The sequence below is a fragment of the Euprymna scolopes genome, chromosome 10 (genome assembly GCF_053919585.1).
Source record: "Euprymna scolopes isolate OS-2025 chromosome 10, ASM5391958v1, whole genome shotgun sequence".
Lineage (NCBI taxonomy): Eukaryota > Metazoa > Mollusca > Cephalopoda > Sepiida > Sepiolidae > Euprymna > Euprymna scolopes.
The window spans coordinates 93277419-93293949 of record NC_136491.1 but is presented as its reverse complement, the minus strand read 5'-3'; the positions used below and the strand labels follow the sequence as shown (position 1 = coordinate 93293949).

The 16531-nt window shown below is 30.4% G+C and overlaps 1 protein-coding gene across 2 annotated transcripts in view; it reads right to left on the bottom strand.

Moving 5' to 3' along the window:
• The window catches only part of LOC145286136 (uncharacterized), a 539596-nt gene that overhangs the window by 21850 nt on the left and 501215 nt on the right, over positions 1-16531 (bottom strand). For both annotated transcript variants that reach the window (XM_080134856.1, XM_080134858.1), the window contains one exon: positions 15495-15566. In XM_080134856.1, coding sequence (XP_079990982.1) covers positions 15495-15566 — 72 coding nt within the window. The remainder of the gene's footprint in view (positions 1-15494; positions 15567-16531) is intronic.

The following is a 16531-nucleotide window of genomic DNA, read 5'->3' as shown; positions in this document are numbered from 1 at the left end:
AGTTTGTCTACCATTTGGTGTATTTATATTATTTATTGGTGTTCCAAGTTTTTTTCCAGTTATTTTTCTTATTATTTCCCATGTTTTTTTTGATGGCGTGTTGTTGTTCAATTTGGAAATATAGTTTTGCCAGGTTTCTTTTTTGCTTTTTTTTATAATATAGCGTGCTTTTGCTCGTGCTTGTAGGTATTTTTGAAGGTTGGGTTTTGTAGGATGTTGTTTGAAGTGTTTTAGCATTTTTTTCCTGTTGGTTATTGCTTGCTTACATTCTATTGTGAACCATGGCGTTGATTTTGGGTGTGGTTTGGTGGAAGATTTTGGGATTGTCTTGGTTGCTATTTCGTTTAGTGTATTGGTGAAAGCTAACATAGGATCTGGTTTGTTAACTATTTCTTGATTAATTAGATTTGTGCAAAGTTTGCTAAATTCAGTCCAGTTAGCTTTATTAATTTGCCATTTTGGTTTTGATTCTTCTGTTGTAGGTTCTTGGGTTTTGAGAAAAATTGGGAAGTGATCGCTGCCACACTGGTCGTTATGTACCTCCCATTGGAAGTCCATAAATATTGTGGGGGAGCATAGTGTTAGGTCGATAGCTGATGTCGTTCCTGTGCCTGGGTGAAGGTATGTGTGTGTTTTGTCATTAAATATAGTTACTTCGGGTGATTCCAGTAATGATTCAATGGTTTTCCCATTTTGATTAATATTCTCACTTCCCCACATTTTGTTATGGGCGTTGAAGTCCCCCATTAATATAAAAGGTATGGGGAGTTGTGTTATAAGATCTTCAATTTCGGTTTTGTTTAGTTTATGTTTAGGTGGAATGTATATTGAACAAATGGTTATTGGTCGGTGAAGTGTAACTTTAATTGCTATTGTTTGAAGGTTTGTTTGGAGTTGTAATTTTATATGTGGTATCTGTTTTTTTATTATAATTGAAGTGCCACCTGTGGGTCGATTATCTGCTTGTGATCTGTTTGTTTGATTGTAGATGTGGTATCCTTTGAAGTTGATGGTGTCCGTTTCTTTTAGAAGAGTTTCCTGTAGGCCGATTATGCTGGGGTCATATTGTGCTATTATATGTTTGATTTCTTCGTAGTTTGGTTTTATGCCTCTGCAGTTCCACTGTATGATGTTTTTATTCATTTCCATAAGTTCGTTTAATTATTAATTTTTTTTCCTTTTTTTTTTTCTGTTTGGTTTTTGTTTAGGTTTTTATATCTATTATTCTATTGGTTTGTTGTGTTTTGAGTGGTTTTTGCTTTGTGTTTACTTGAACTGCTTGGTTCCTCAGTCTCCATTTTCTCTTCCTGATCAGTTCTGTTTTTGGAGCTAGATTTTTTCCTGTAACTCTCGATTTCAATCAATTCAAATTTGTTTTCATTTTCGATTAATATTGTCTCTGTTTTTTGTTTACTTTGGTTTTTGGAAAGAGGATTTGTGTTTTCCCGTTCTGTTTCCATCTTTCCAGATATTGTGTTTTTATCTTCTGCTTTTGTCCTTGTACGTGATTTGGATCTTTCACGGTTTATTTGTGGTTTTTGCTGTTCGGGTTCTTTTTTGCTCTTTGGGACTTGTTTTAGGTCATTTGACTGAGTTTTCAAAGATACTGATATTTGTTTCTTGTTTTCGTTTTGGTTAGTTTTTAAAGTTTCAATTAAATTTTTGAGTTCGGAGATTAGTTTAAGTAGGTCTTGGTTTTGGGTTGTTTGGTTTGAAGTTTTTGTAATGTCTGCGTAAGTGTTTATTTTTTCTCGAGAGCTTGCTATTTTCCTTGCTTCAGGAAAGGGCACATTTTGTTTGTATTTTATTTCGGCTATTTCTTTTTCTTTTGTGTAGATTTTGCATATTTTAGAGTATGCTGGGTGTTTTTCTTGGCAATTTGGGCATTTTGTTTCGTTTGGGCATTCACTTTCAGTATGGTTAGGTTCTTTTAAGCCACATTTTCCACATACTTTCTGTCCTTTGCATGCTTCTCTGCTATGTCCATATTTATGACACTTATAACATCTCAGAGGGGCTGGTATATATTGTTCTACTTTTTCTATTGTGTATCCGATTTTTATTTCTTTGGGAATTTTTGGTGTATTGAAAGTTAGTATGTAGGTTTTTGTAGGTATGGTTTGACCATTCCTTTTTATGTTTATTCGGACGTGATCGATTACTCCCTGTTTTCTTAGGGCATTTTCTATTTCTTCTGCTGTAGCCAAGCTTAATTCATGGCTTTTTATAACACCTTTTGATGTGTTTAGTCTTTCGTGAGCATAACTTTTGCATTTATAGATATGGAATTTTTCCATCTCTAAGATGTTTTTTGCGTCTTTATAGTTGTCGACTGTGACAAGTAGATTGCCATTTTTCATTTTTTTTGCTGTTTTTGGGTTGCTGTTTTGAGACAGAATTTTTTCGATTAGGAATGGAGATAGATCGCTGATCTTTTTTCCTTCCAAGGTTTCGATTACTATGAATCTTGGATATTTTTCTTTATCAATTATTTCATAATTATATTCTTGTTCACTGTCTGAGCTGGTTACGTCAGAGTGGGTTCTTTTCGATTTTGTAGTATTTTTTTGATTTCTGGGTTTTTTGTTTGGGTTTATTATATCCATAGAAGTTTGTTTAGATTTTCATCTCTCTTGCTCCCCACCCTCCTCGGAGCCCGAAATTGGGAGATGTAAGGGGGGAAACCCATTCGCCCTTTCATCCCAGGGATACAAAAGAGATATACTCAATTGATTGAGTTTGTTCCATCATTTCCTGTTTCCTCCTTTAGTTTCTTCTTTCCCAGTTTGATAGAAACGTTCGTTAGGGAGCAGTTGTGTGGTTTTTGTCTCATCAATTGATTGGCCCTTGCCATCGCCTTCTAACACTTAACTGGTTTGTCTATGTTTGTAGTAATGAAATGTATTATCTTTGGATTAAGTTTTTTTTTTTTTTTTTAATTTTATTTAGATGTTATAATTGACATTTTCAGTGTAAGTGTTAGGGCTTGACATGACTAGCCGATTGGTTGGATCGGGCCTCTCCAACCGCCCGTCTAGCCTAGTACAAGGCCAAAGTAGAGTGTTGCTACAGGTACCTTTATTTTCCCTAGGCATCGGTTGCTCAGCCACCAGGATCCTTTTCCTAGGCATCACGGGTTGCCACCCACGGCCAACAGGTAGCCCCGTTGAGGGACTTTTACCCTCTGCAGGGGGAACAGTCGGCGTATTCTAATGCCCTGCCGACAGGGTCAACCGGGAAGTAGAGAAGGAAAAAAGGAGGGGGGAAGGGGAGGGGGCTGTTGTTTTTATTTTGTTTTTGTAGAACATAATTAAGTTTTACAAAAGAGAATAGAAAACAAAAACAGAAATCGATGTAGGTGCGTTTCGTCTCAGGAAGCCAATAGGCAGCCTGATCTGGTAGCACCAGGAAAAATAATGAAGAAATAAAAAAAAATAAAAATGAAAATATAACAGAATTATGAAATGAGAAAATGAAGAGTGAAAAAAATAAATAAAAAAACATGGGTTTACCTATTATAAAGATTTAAACCACAATAAATACGGTTGCCTGACAAATGTCCAAGTAAAAAATAATTTTATAAGTATTCCCCTATGTAAGCATTATTTGATGTAATGTTGAGTATGGATCATTCAAAAACAAAAGGTGATAGCGTTGCCTTTGCACACAGAATACACATACAAAGACAAAAACCTGAAACAAAAGATTTTGGACAATTGGAGTCCTACAACTCTCTATAAAGAAAATATTTTATACATTCAGAAGGAAGTGTTTTTAGGCTAGCTTGAACTTATTTCTATGTTTGCATTTAAAAATACTCTCATTTTTTATTATTTAAAAGAATATTTTTGCTCCAAAACTTATGATTTCAATTTTTTCTTGAAAATATAAGCTGCAGGAGTTTTTAAAGCTTTTTAGCATGCTAATTAGACAAATAAATTTCTATTGTAACTCATAAATGTCTTCCTTTTAGATCCAATAAATATTCAGAGAGCAGTCTTGTATATTCCATTGGAAAAACTGTTTATGTACATAATACCTGTGTTTCCAATTTTAAGTGATGTAAAAAAGTAATCTTATCCAGTGTTTTCCCTTTTACTAAATAGAAAATGTCCACATAATTTCTTACATGTGAGAAATATATATTTTTAATAATGTGAAAAAGCTATCTGACATTAACTGGTAAATGCCAAAATATTGCAAATGTAAATGAAAAGTTTGTGTATGCATGTGTTCATAAAAGGTACTAGACATAAATAGACATAAATTTAATCAAGTGAAATAGAAATGAAAAACTTAGTCTCTTTTAAAAATTAAACAACATATATATTAAAATGAAAATCATCTTTTTGTAAAAAAAATAAAAAAATAAAAAGAAAAAAAAATGTAAAAACAAATAATACTATCTCCCTCATAGGGCTGGAGTCATGTGACCATAGATCTAAGAATGCATGCCTGTAAAAGAGTAGGAGAGAATGTTCTTTTGAGGAAAAGGTTGACCACTTGATGATTGCACTCTTCATCACACTTTCTAGAAACTTCTAAGAGTATTTTGATTAACACAGGTTGCACCAGAAAGAATTTTGTTTCTTTGAGTCAAATATCTGAAGAGAGGAATGTAATGCAGAGACACTGACAAAACTGATACTATGATAAAACGTGATTGAACATTGACATTCACATAAAAAATTCTATTATATTTTGTCTGTTTTAATCTCCAGTGTCGGATAAATGCTGGTGCATAGTTGGAATCTGTTAATTTATATAAACACCAGAGTAACAAAAAATATATTTGAAATATAAGTATTTAATATTTCTATCAACTTAAAAAAATGTTTTCTACTTTAGTTTGAATAATCTTTTACAACTAAAATCACCACTAAAGAAATCTTATTGATTATATCTTTCCTGATAATCTTCTGAATGCTCCAGTTTTGATTCGTCGAAATAATATTTGTTTGAGAAAGAATACTAGACAAATTTACAAAAAATTGTAAAACTAAATTTGAAAACAGTCAATGTTTGTCGAAGAGACAATATTTTCATTCAAATAAAAACTGAATTTACTCCCCTATGATGAACTTAATATTTTTGACATCCATTTTTTTTTTTTTTTAAATAAACGTTATATCACAATTTCTAAATAGGGAATACTTCTTACTTGCATAAAAGAAATGTTCTTTATCTTTTTTTTATTAGTTGTAAAATGCATGTTTGAGATTTTATGAAATCTGATAAAAATATTATTCAGTTTTTGTAATTTGTGAAACAAAATCTATTTTTAACAAGTATTAAGTCTATTGTAAATAATTTAGAATATTTATAAAATGTGGCTGAACCCCACAGTAGTTGTATTTAAAAGAAACAAGAAAAATTTTATCACATGGCTTTATTGAAGAGTTCTATATAAAAAAAAGGGAGATAACTTATAATTCATCCGACTAAGAGAGATAGCTTATAGCTGACTATTGCAACATAATATTACACAACTCACACAATGACTGAATGAGAGTGGAGGTAAATTACAAGAAAGTAAATGTAAAAATTTGTTAAAATATTTCCATTAAAAAAAAAAAAAAATCTTAAAACAATATCTGAATTTCTTCCTAAATTTGACTTTAAAATCTAATGAACTAAATTTTGGAAAAAATATTCATTTCAATAAGAAATGGATCAAACTTCCTTATATTTTTATTTTCTCACAACCAAACATCCTTAAATTTAAAGTGAGACAGAGGAAAATGAACGGAGATTTAAAAATTATAAAAGAAAAAAACATGAAAATAAAATTTAAAAAATATCACTTGTGATATTATGACAAAAATAAAGCTGAAAATGGAAAGAATAAAAAAAAAATAAGCTTGCATTAGTAGAATACAAATTGCGCGAGAAAGCAAAGCTAGTTTATTTCAACTACAACACTGACTGACATCAAGCAGCAAAGAAAATAATTAAATTAAAATTTGAATTATAAGGATTAATTGCTTTCAAAGATATTGAACTGCCAAAAAGAAATATTTAATATATATATATTTACTTTATATTTTTTTTAACGATCCTTGATTATTTTTTATACAAGTTTTTTAAAGCTATTTCTATCTTTTTTTTTTTTTTAGAAATTTATAATTAATATTACTTCACATGAAAATCTATATCTTTTGACTTGATTCTAGTCATTATATTTCTTTACATAAGACAAGTTTATTTTATTTCTTATTGTAAGAATATTTTATTTAATCAATCTTAAATTTTTTTTAAGATAAGTCCACGGACATGTGTCTCAATTTGGTTTGCCTATTTCAAATAAATTGGTTTTGGCAATCGCCCATCAAGAGCGAGGCAGGAGAGTTTGTGCATGGCACTAACATTATAAATGTTCAGTGTCTGAACGTGTGCTAGATGAGACTGATCGTCTTTGATCAGGTCAGCAAGGTGAAGAGACCTGAAATTCTAGATCTAGTGATCTAAGCAGAGACAAAACTGACAACACCCTCCAGAGTCTCATTCTTTTTTATTTTTTTCCTCGACCCCAACTAGGTGACAAATCATGCGATTTGCTAGAGATGCAGGTTCCCTTGCGATGTTTTCCTAAGTGGTGTTAGTAATAAAGCGATCGAACCCACATCACCTTTTTCGACTGGCAAATCCGTGTATCTGCTACAGTTTAATAAAGCGTGAGGCTTTATACTAATACCTTTTCCTTTCTTTTTATTGTAAATATCACTTTTCTTTTCTTCATCCACGTACAGCCACCCCACCCTTGCATATTGCATGAAATTAGGTTTAAGTAGGTAAGTTATAGTATGAGTTTCTGGTGATTGAAGAAGGATGTATAATATAAATATTGCATTATGGTGAGAGGAAAGTGAAGTAGAAGATAGCTAAGTTAGCTTAGACAGCATTAGTTATGACCAGCCTTTCCCCCATCCCCAATTTTTTGGTCTTATGCTAAATTTTTCTTGAAAAATCTCGCTATTTTTATTGAAAATAAATAATTATATTGCGTATGTTTACATTGTCCATCACAAAAGGGTAAAAAAAAATCTCTACTGACGATTTTAGTAGGGAAAAATCCAGAATGATTAACATTTGAAAAAAAATATATTTAAAACAAATTAAAATGAAATTCTATACCAAACCCATCTAGCTTTAATGTGAGGCAATGATTAAGATTTCTTTTACTTTTTTTTTTTAAGGTAAAAGTTTAGAATAGTTAACAGTTGAGTATTCGTAAATTAAACAAATAATGAAACCCACCTAGTTTTTAAATGTATGGAAAGTATTTGTAAAAAAATTTTAAAACAAGACGAAAAAAATCTAACAAATTGTTTTCACACATTAAAACTAGGTGAGTTCAATAGAGAATTTCATTCTAATGAGTTTTATATAAATTATGTTTTTTTTTATATGGAGAGAGGTACAAGTTCACAAGTGTTAATTATTCTGTACTTTTACATTATGTATTTTTTTTAAACATCTTATTTAAATAATCTCATTTAAACTTTTAATGATATATATATATATACACATACATACATACACACACACACAAACATTATTGGCTACAGATATGCATACATGGTTTCTGTTGCAATTTCTTAAAAATGCAACATCATTAGGCCGGATCTGTATAATGAAACCAGATTTTAAATAGTGTTTCTTTATAAAGAATAACTATTGTAGGGGACTAGGATATATAAATACCCCAATCCCATTACAAAAGAATAATGAAACGAATGGAATTGAAGGAAACAAAGACTCAATTGATGGATAAGATAAATGTCGTTTATTTGCTGTTGAAAGAATTAACGTTTTAGTTATAACATGTGTTCATGTCCGCGCGTATGTAACCAATGTTCGTTGCACGACTGGTGTTGTAGAAGGATAGGAAATGTGTGTTCATCTCAAGTTCGGGTCACTATCGTTTGTTCGCGCGTGGGAAGAGAAATGAGTGTTATAGTGAAAATAAGAATGACAGTCCAGCGTGTAGACAAAGAAGAGGATATGAGAGTTGACATCAGTTAGTAGTCAGCTACGCGAAGATGTTCTCAGGGACCAGTAGTAGATAGAGAGAGAGAGTGGGAATGTGTACATACGGTCTGTTAGCTCGTGCCTCATACATAGTAGTAAGTCCGAAGACCGACCGACCAACACGGAAGCTGGGCCGGAAAAAGGAAGAGCCGGTTGTTACTCCCTCTTTTATACTTGTTTCCGGTGGTCATTTGCACATGTGTATATTTCCTTAGAAAGTGGAAGTGACGTCGTCCATGTGTGCGCGTGTGTGAGTACATATGTGTGCGTTAGCACCTGTGTATATACACGTGAATGTGAGTATGTACGCGAACGTGAATAAATGAACGTGTGTGTGGACGTGTGCGCGTATGTATATGACATAGCTTGAAATGTGAATGTGTGTTTTTGTGTGAGACTTGAAAAAGGCTCGTACACTATTTATAATTTGGTTCTACTGTAAAGATCTGGTCTGATGATGCTGTGTTTCTAAAGAAATTACAGTAAAAACACATGCACATATGGAGCCAATAATGTTTGTATGAATAAATTAGCAGAGGGCGCAGTCTTCACCAGTCATAAAATATGCTTAAATATATTTTAATTCATGCAGATTTCATATTTATTAAAACAGAGCAGATTCTATATTTATTATTATATTGTGCCTAATATATAGCAGTGATTTCAAAAGTTAAAAAAAAAAAAAAAAAAAAAAAAAAAAAAAAAAAAAATGACTTAGGTGCCATCAGATAGAATCGAAACCAGAAAATTTAACGCTCCAGCCGTATCTCTTTCTGATGTAGTTATCAAGAGATAGGTAAGAAAGATTTAATATTAAACAACTTGAAGAAATGAATTTAAATTAAGCATGTGCAGAAAGTAAAAATATGTCCACAATTTGCATTTCAACTTTCTGATATATGTCTGCATGAGTTATTCATCCATCTAAACAAAGATTTTACCTGGTATGCACCATCCTTGGTGTATGATTACTATTTCCTATTAATTTCAGTGTTATGTGACCAGTAGTTTAAGAGTTGATTGGTTAAATATTTTTACATACATACATACATACATTTGTTTTATTAATATAGATAAAATACTATAATAATGCTCAGCTTGTCATTGAGCACTTTTAGATAAACCTTAGTTTCATTGGATTTACATCGAGGAAACTATAGCAATGCAGTTATATACACATACATACATACACACACACACACACACACACAGTGGCACCAAAAAAAAAGTCTGCACCTGTCATTTTTTCAAAAACTGCAAATTTAAGCAAAATTGAATGTAACTGCTTAAACAACCTATACCTCATTTGATTTGCCTTTTATTCCTCTATAATCTCACCTGTTCATATTTGACTTAATTGCAAATGAAATTTTTGCCATATTATCAAATTGGGTTTCCAACTGTTTCACATGCCTAAATCTGAATTTATTTTTTAATTTACTATTAAAAAGATAGTAAAATTACCTTGTTTGCTACTGAGCTTTGAAGATTTAATGTGTTAAGAGTTAAAATGCATTTTATACGAACAATCCAAATTACACTTGTTATTTTTGTACATTTTTAAGAGGTAATGGAATTTTGTCCAATGCTTAAGCAGACTAGATCTAATAATCACTGCTTCTATTGTGATTAAATTAATCACAAATTAATTTTCATTTACCACAAGATATTATGTTCTTAAAGAGTTCTCACTTGTTTAAAGCCTGCATTTTTAGTTATATACTGTGAAAATTGACTTCAAAATTTAAATGATCATAATTTAGTGGCTAATTGTTTTACCAAAATGAATTTGATATCATTATTTATGTTTTACAATGATCTATATAAAGACAATAAAACTATACAAGATATAATCAAAATAAAATTTGGGTTTGGGATACCTAATTTTACCCATACCGGAGGAAAAAATAAGAGTTTGTATCTTTCCCAAGTCTTAATTGAACATACTATATCAGATAGGATTTGAACTCTGCATAGCTGATTCCAGCCTGCAATTTTCTGGCTAAAAAATGTGATACAAATAAAATAAGATTTTAAAATCTACAAAATAACACAGCTTGAAACTTTGCAAAGTGAACCATGCTTATACTTTCTGCAGAAGAAAAATAAAACTCCAAAAGTAATTCAATAAAATTTTGTGTTTAAATATATATAAAGTTTTATGATACAGAAAATTTTATCAAGTCAAAGTAGAAATCTTTATTTTAGAAAAGAACAAATATTGCAAGATATTTTTAATTAGGTTTGTTTTCCTAGAACTCTTAAAGATTTTAATAAAACAGAATCTTTCATGTAACAATCACTATTTTATTTTAAAAGAGGCAAATTTAAAATGACATTTGGCAGAAGTATTATAAATCTCTAAATATTCCTTTTTGTGTGTGGTACATTTTTAAATTGCCTTTATTGTGCAGATACATAAAAATTTAACAAAAATATTTTTGTTTAAAAATAAAACATATCACATCATAAGAGTTGCTATTTACTTGTCTCCCCATGAGGGCAGAGTTAAACACAAGATGGGTGTATAATGCGAGTGAAAATCCAGCTCCACAAAAACAGGCAGATGGAAAAGATGAAATGTATTAAAACAGATATTACACTTTGCTCATAGTCAAAAGACCATCATAAGAATTCAACATAAATGTTGGTATTTTTAAGAAATCGGCACTCAGAGGATTAATTTCAGAGAATCCCCATTCAGTCCCAGAAATGGCCGAAACAGTAAATGATTTGAAAGCGGAAATGTAAAAAGGGAGGTAAAACTAATTATGCAAAGGGTTAGATTAAGGTTAAAACAAATTTTATCCCTTCAACAAACTTTTAAAAATGAAAAAAATTAGCTTTCAAATTGTAAATTGCATTGACCATTTTCAGGACTTACTCAGAATTGTCTGTCAAAGTAATTAAATAACCCAGTATCCATTCATTACGAGTATCAAAACATTAAATTAAAAAGAAAAAAAAAAACATTTAATTCCATTTACTTGATAGCTAAATTGTTTGGTTCAACTATTATGATGTATTTGCATATAAAGGCAATTTTTCAGTCTTGAAATAGCTTCAGAATTCAAATTTTAATCTTCATTATTGTCTTTAAAATGCATGTTTCTAAAGAGTCTAACTTCATTAAGATTTATGAATAAAGATAGAGAAAAGTGAGCAGATAAATACTAGGGAAGCAGGAGGCAGCAAGTTCTTCACATACCTGATTAAAAAATATAAGAGAAATAAGCAGCAGATCTGTAGATTTGATGTTCAAATCATTCATTTAGTATGATGCCGCAGAAGCTGTTTCTTCCTAAAGGCAAATGTAGGTCAATGTTATTTGCCAGACTTGGCGTAGGGAAATGACTTTCAAACTGACCAACACTTTTGATACCGTTTCATAGACACAAGGACTAGCAATATATATTCTTAAATAATAATAGCAGAAAAAAAATGTAAAAATAAAAAATTCACATTTGTTTCCTTCATCTTGAATCAAAACATCGTTCAGTTGGAACAAACATGGACTTAATGAATATAACTTGAAGTACTCACTTATATTGGATTAACGTTCAAAACTTTGGGAAAAGTATTATTTTGTATTGCTGCTAAGAACAGTTTCAAATTGTAAATGTTAAAAAAAAAGAAGGAAAAAAAGTAAATCGACAAGAGATTTAGCAGATGTTCATATAATCCAACCAATAAAACATGATTGTTCTGTGAAAAATTTGGAGACTAAAACTATATATTCATTTAATGGACATTAAATATTTTAATCATCTATCCGTACATTTAGTTCACACAATGAACACTTCTAAGTTGTTTATGAATCATAAATGTATTTTTATACTATTACTAAGCTCTATTCGCATATTGAGCACCGTTTAAGTAAATATTGAAGATATAATGGAATTAGAAAAAGTTCTATTAGAAACATCTTTTAAGAATTTAAAACTTCCAAAAACAAACAAGATGCCTTTAGAAATATATATATATATATATATATATATATATATATATATATATATATATATATATATATAAAAAATGGGTTAAGAAATTCCAACGAGAGAAAGATGTATATTTTAATAAGGGGGTGGTCACCAACAATGTGTATTTTTTAACATTATTTTATTATTCATGTCTTGGTTTTTCATTGAAAATTATGTTTAGATCATTGTAATAATGCTTTTAGATGATTGAAATCGTTTTTAACGTGTTTCAAACGTTCTGTGAAGCATTCTCTTCAGAAATTATTTAAAATGCTTAGAATATATTCAAGATGTGTTGAAGATGTAAAAAGAACATTTTCGTAGTTCATTTGTGTGTAGGATGTGTGTGGGTATGGCCAGACCCAGGATCGGTTCTAGTGTGGGGAAGAGCCAGTGTTTAGGATCTAAATTGCACCTCCAGAAATGTAGCATATGCACTAAGATACACAGCATGCAACAAATCCTACATAGGCACCATTAAAAATTTCAGCAATAGAGTGGCCTTACATAAGAGCAACATCAAAATTGCAGAAAACAGACACCTCTAGGTTTCAAAACACATACACACATGCAGTGGAAATAGCTTCAAAATAATGCCAATCTTCCAAACAGACAATTATTTTTATTTACTTACACAGGAAAAAAAACTTCATAACAAGATTCACTCCCGAACTAAACAGAGCCTAATATCAACACACAAAAACATGAAATGCAAGGCACACTCGCATGCACATACATATACACACCCACACATAAATCAGAACCAACACATTAAAACACACACACACACACACACACATGCATACAACCACACACAGACATAACACCCCTATCTCTAATACAACACATTGAACAATACCAACCCTACTTAACCTCGAAACCAACAACACTAGGAAACACCTAGAACCATAGTGTAATATCTGTTCCAACACCTTGCTCCCCCCTCAGTCAGTGGAGGAGAAATCTCTCATGATTGAGATAACTATCATCCCTTCTATCATCCCTCCTCCCATACCTATATCTCTCTGGGGAACGAGATCTTCCCCACACTAAGACCGATCCTGGGTCTGGCCATACCCACATGGGGAAACAAATAAATAGAAACATTAAAAAATCCCCTACATATATTTATAAATACACCTCTTTATCTAAACAAACATAATATTAAGAATACACAAACAGTCTGACTGAAACGAAAAATCACAATACTAAAATCTAAGAATCCAAAAAATAAATATCAAAATTGAATGAAAACACCCCTACCCTTATTTCAGAGGAGCTGGTCCCCCTCCTACCACACACACATTAGTAAAGACCTTGAATCACAGTTACCTTCCTAGGGAAGCAAATAACTTTATAATACTATAAAACAGTACACACATTCTTCAAACCAATAAAAGAAAACACACACACACATCCTACCCTAAGAAAAAAATGAGAAAAAACAAAGAAAGATAAATAAATAAAAACAAACAGAAAGAGAGAGAGAAAGAGAGAGAAACATAAGACAGCAGTGACCACAGCCCAATAAAACAGTAATAAAAATTGAACATTCAAATGAAAAGTAGACACGTTTCCACCTCTCGGAAACATTTCAAATGAACTACAAAAATGTTCTTTTTACATCTTCAACACATCTTGAATATATTCTAAGCATTTTAAATAATTTCTGAAGAGGACACTTCACAGAACGTCTGAAACGCGTTAAAAACAATTTCAATGATCTAAAAACATTATTACAATGATCTAAACCTAATTTTCAATGAAAAACCAAGACACGGAATAATAAAATAATGTTAAAAAATACATTGTTGGTGACCACCCCCTTATTTAAATATAACAAAAGTCTATATTTCAAATTTCATGATATTGACCATCTTTCAATTTATTCCTTTAATTATGTTGACAGTTACTATTTTTGACAGTAACTGTTTCGTAGTGCAAAATCATTCATTTAATTATTATACCAATCAATGAATCTATTTTGCCCTTAACTCATAAGAAATAACAACTATCAATCCACCAAAATAAAATAAAATGCATTTACATATATATATATATATATATATATATATATATATATATATATATATATATATACATATATATTACAAAAGTCTCACACACACACACACACAAATGTATATACTATAAATAGAAAAAAATACTAAAACACTCAACATGGATTGAGGTTCAAGAATAAAATACAACTGAATCATGCTTTTTTTGTTTCTTTATTTGAGAGTTTTCTTACTTTCAAATTTTGTCAATTTTTGATCAAACCATGAAAACTTTTCAGAAGGTCCAATTTATGCAACACTTTTGAAATATAGTTTCACACTTATCTCAAAATAGTTTTTCTGGAATGAAATTGATTTAACCGATCAAGATAAGTTTTCAATTAGTACCCAACATAAAATATGGAATGTAGATGTTTCATATTTCTATTCTTTATGTTATAATTTTTCAAGTAGAAAATTTTAAACTATACCGTCAAACAATACAGTCTTAAAACATTGAAAATGCATTAAATATAAACAGTAAAAAGAAAATATATCAACCTACAGCGTTAAACCTGTATGCGTAGAGAGGAGTTGGAGAAAATTAACATCTAATAAAGAATATTTACAATATTAGACATAAGGTTTATTAAAAGAAAATGGTATTTATGAAAGTAGAATACCTATCTTCAATCCTTATGCCATAACAAAATAATTTGATTATAGATTAGATTAAGACTCCTTAAAACAAAGTATCAATTTGAAACAACTAGGCAAAAAATAGGAAATTTTGGACAATGCGTGTTTCAAATCTGAATAATGGAGATTTAGTTGAAGTCAAGCTACACTATTACTATCTTTCAATGTTCAATTCAGGAGAAGTGGGTAGTGTAGTACCTGTTCTGTTATGAGACCATCCCCTTGGGAATTATGTCATCCTTGTGAAGGGAGATAGAGAAGTAGATGTTCGTTTGTCATGATACCACCCTACCAAGTGTTACCTCCTCCTAGAAGGAAGGGGAGATATATGTTCATCCATCATATATACTATCAAAATATGCTCCTTCCAGTTGCATATTTTTACTAATTTTATTGATATCTCAAAATAGAACAAGAAATTGCCAATTCTTTTTACCAATAAGAAAATATATTTTATATTAATGAATAAATAAACATTTTGTAAAGCAACTGCTGTCTTTATTACATTCCTGAAACAGCAAATTTATTGTTTCTTAGAATTAATAATAAAAAAACAAAGGAAAAGTATCAATGTAGCATAGGTAATAAAACTTTTTTTGTGTGTAAATCGCTTCAGACATTGCATGAAGCCATTTGATGTAAGGTTCTAATAAGAATGAAAGAAGATTAATTGATATTGAGAATAAAACAAATTAAAGATTTAAGCTGTTAATTTGTAGCTTCTAAAAGTGTCATATTGCCAAACACCATTCCCATTCATAGTATATATAAGAAAAGTATTTACCCTTTGTGAAAGCTTGATTCTTCGGTTTCTTCAGTTTTACTTTCTATTACTGATCTGTCAACATGTCCTTCTCTGTAAGTATTAAAATGAAAAAAAAAAAAATACTTTAGAATATCTACTCATAAATTAAGGAAAAGCTGAGCAAGAAGAAAATGTAATATATATATATATATATATATATATATATATATATATATAGGGAGAGAGAGAGATGAAAAAGGAAAAAAAGCAAAATTATGTTCAACGTTTCACTTTTATTTCAAGACTTCCTGATTTAATTCAAATCAATCATCCTGAGGAAATCTTGAAATAAAGATGGAACATTGATGAACATATAATTTTGGTTTGTTCTGTTTTCATCTCTCCATCACGTTGGAATATTATTTCCATAATTTTCATCATGTATATATATGTATACAGAAGGAAGAAATAAAATTTAAAAAATCTAATTTTGTTGTATTTGTAGTCATGTCAAAAACTGTTTCATTTACATCCATTACAAAAAGTTGTTTTTCTCAGTATCAATTTCAATTTGGAACTTTAAACAATACAGAAATGAACTTGTGGAAAAGTTTGTTTCTTTTTTTTAATATTTTGAAAAGTGACTAACAAAAGCAACACAACTGCTTATTAAAAAAAAAAAAAAAGAAAAAAAAAGTGATTTGTATTTAGAAATAAACACAAGAAAAAAAGACAAAACATCATGCTGCACAAATAAACTAAAACAATCATGGAATACACGAGACACATAGAAACGGGAAATTATTGGTAAACAAAGTATCTTGAACTAATAAATTTTAGTGATGGAAAGCAGGTACTTGAGATGGTAAAAGGTTTAGAATACTTATCTTGTGGATCATCCAGAAAGAGATTAACTTATTGTTTATTTGTAAAAGAAATTAATGTCTGTTTAAAATAAAAATTACAATGTAATAAAATCGACTTTCTTATCGAGTGGAACATGATTACAGACCCTTTCTCACAGCAAAAGCATTATTAGTCTTTCCCCACTCTTATTTCCATAGAAGAGGCTCGAC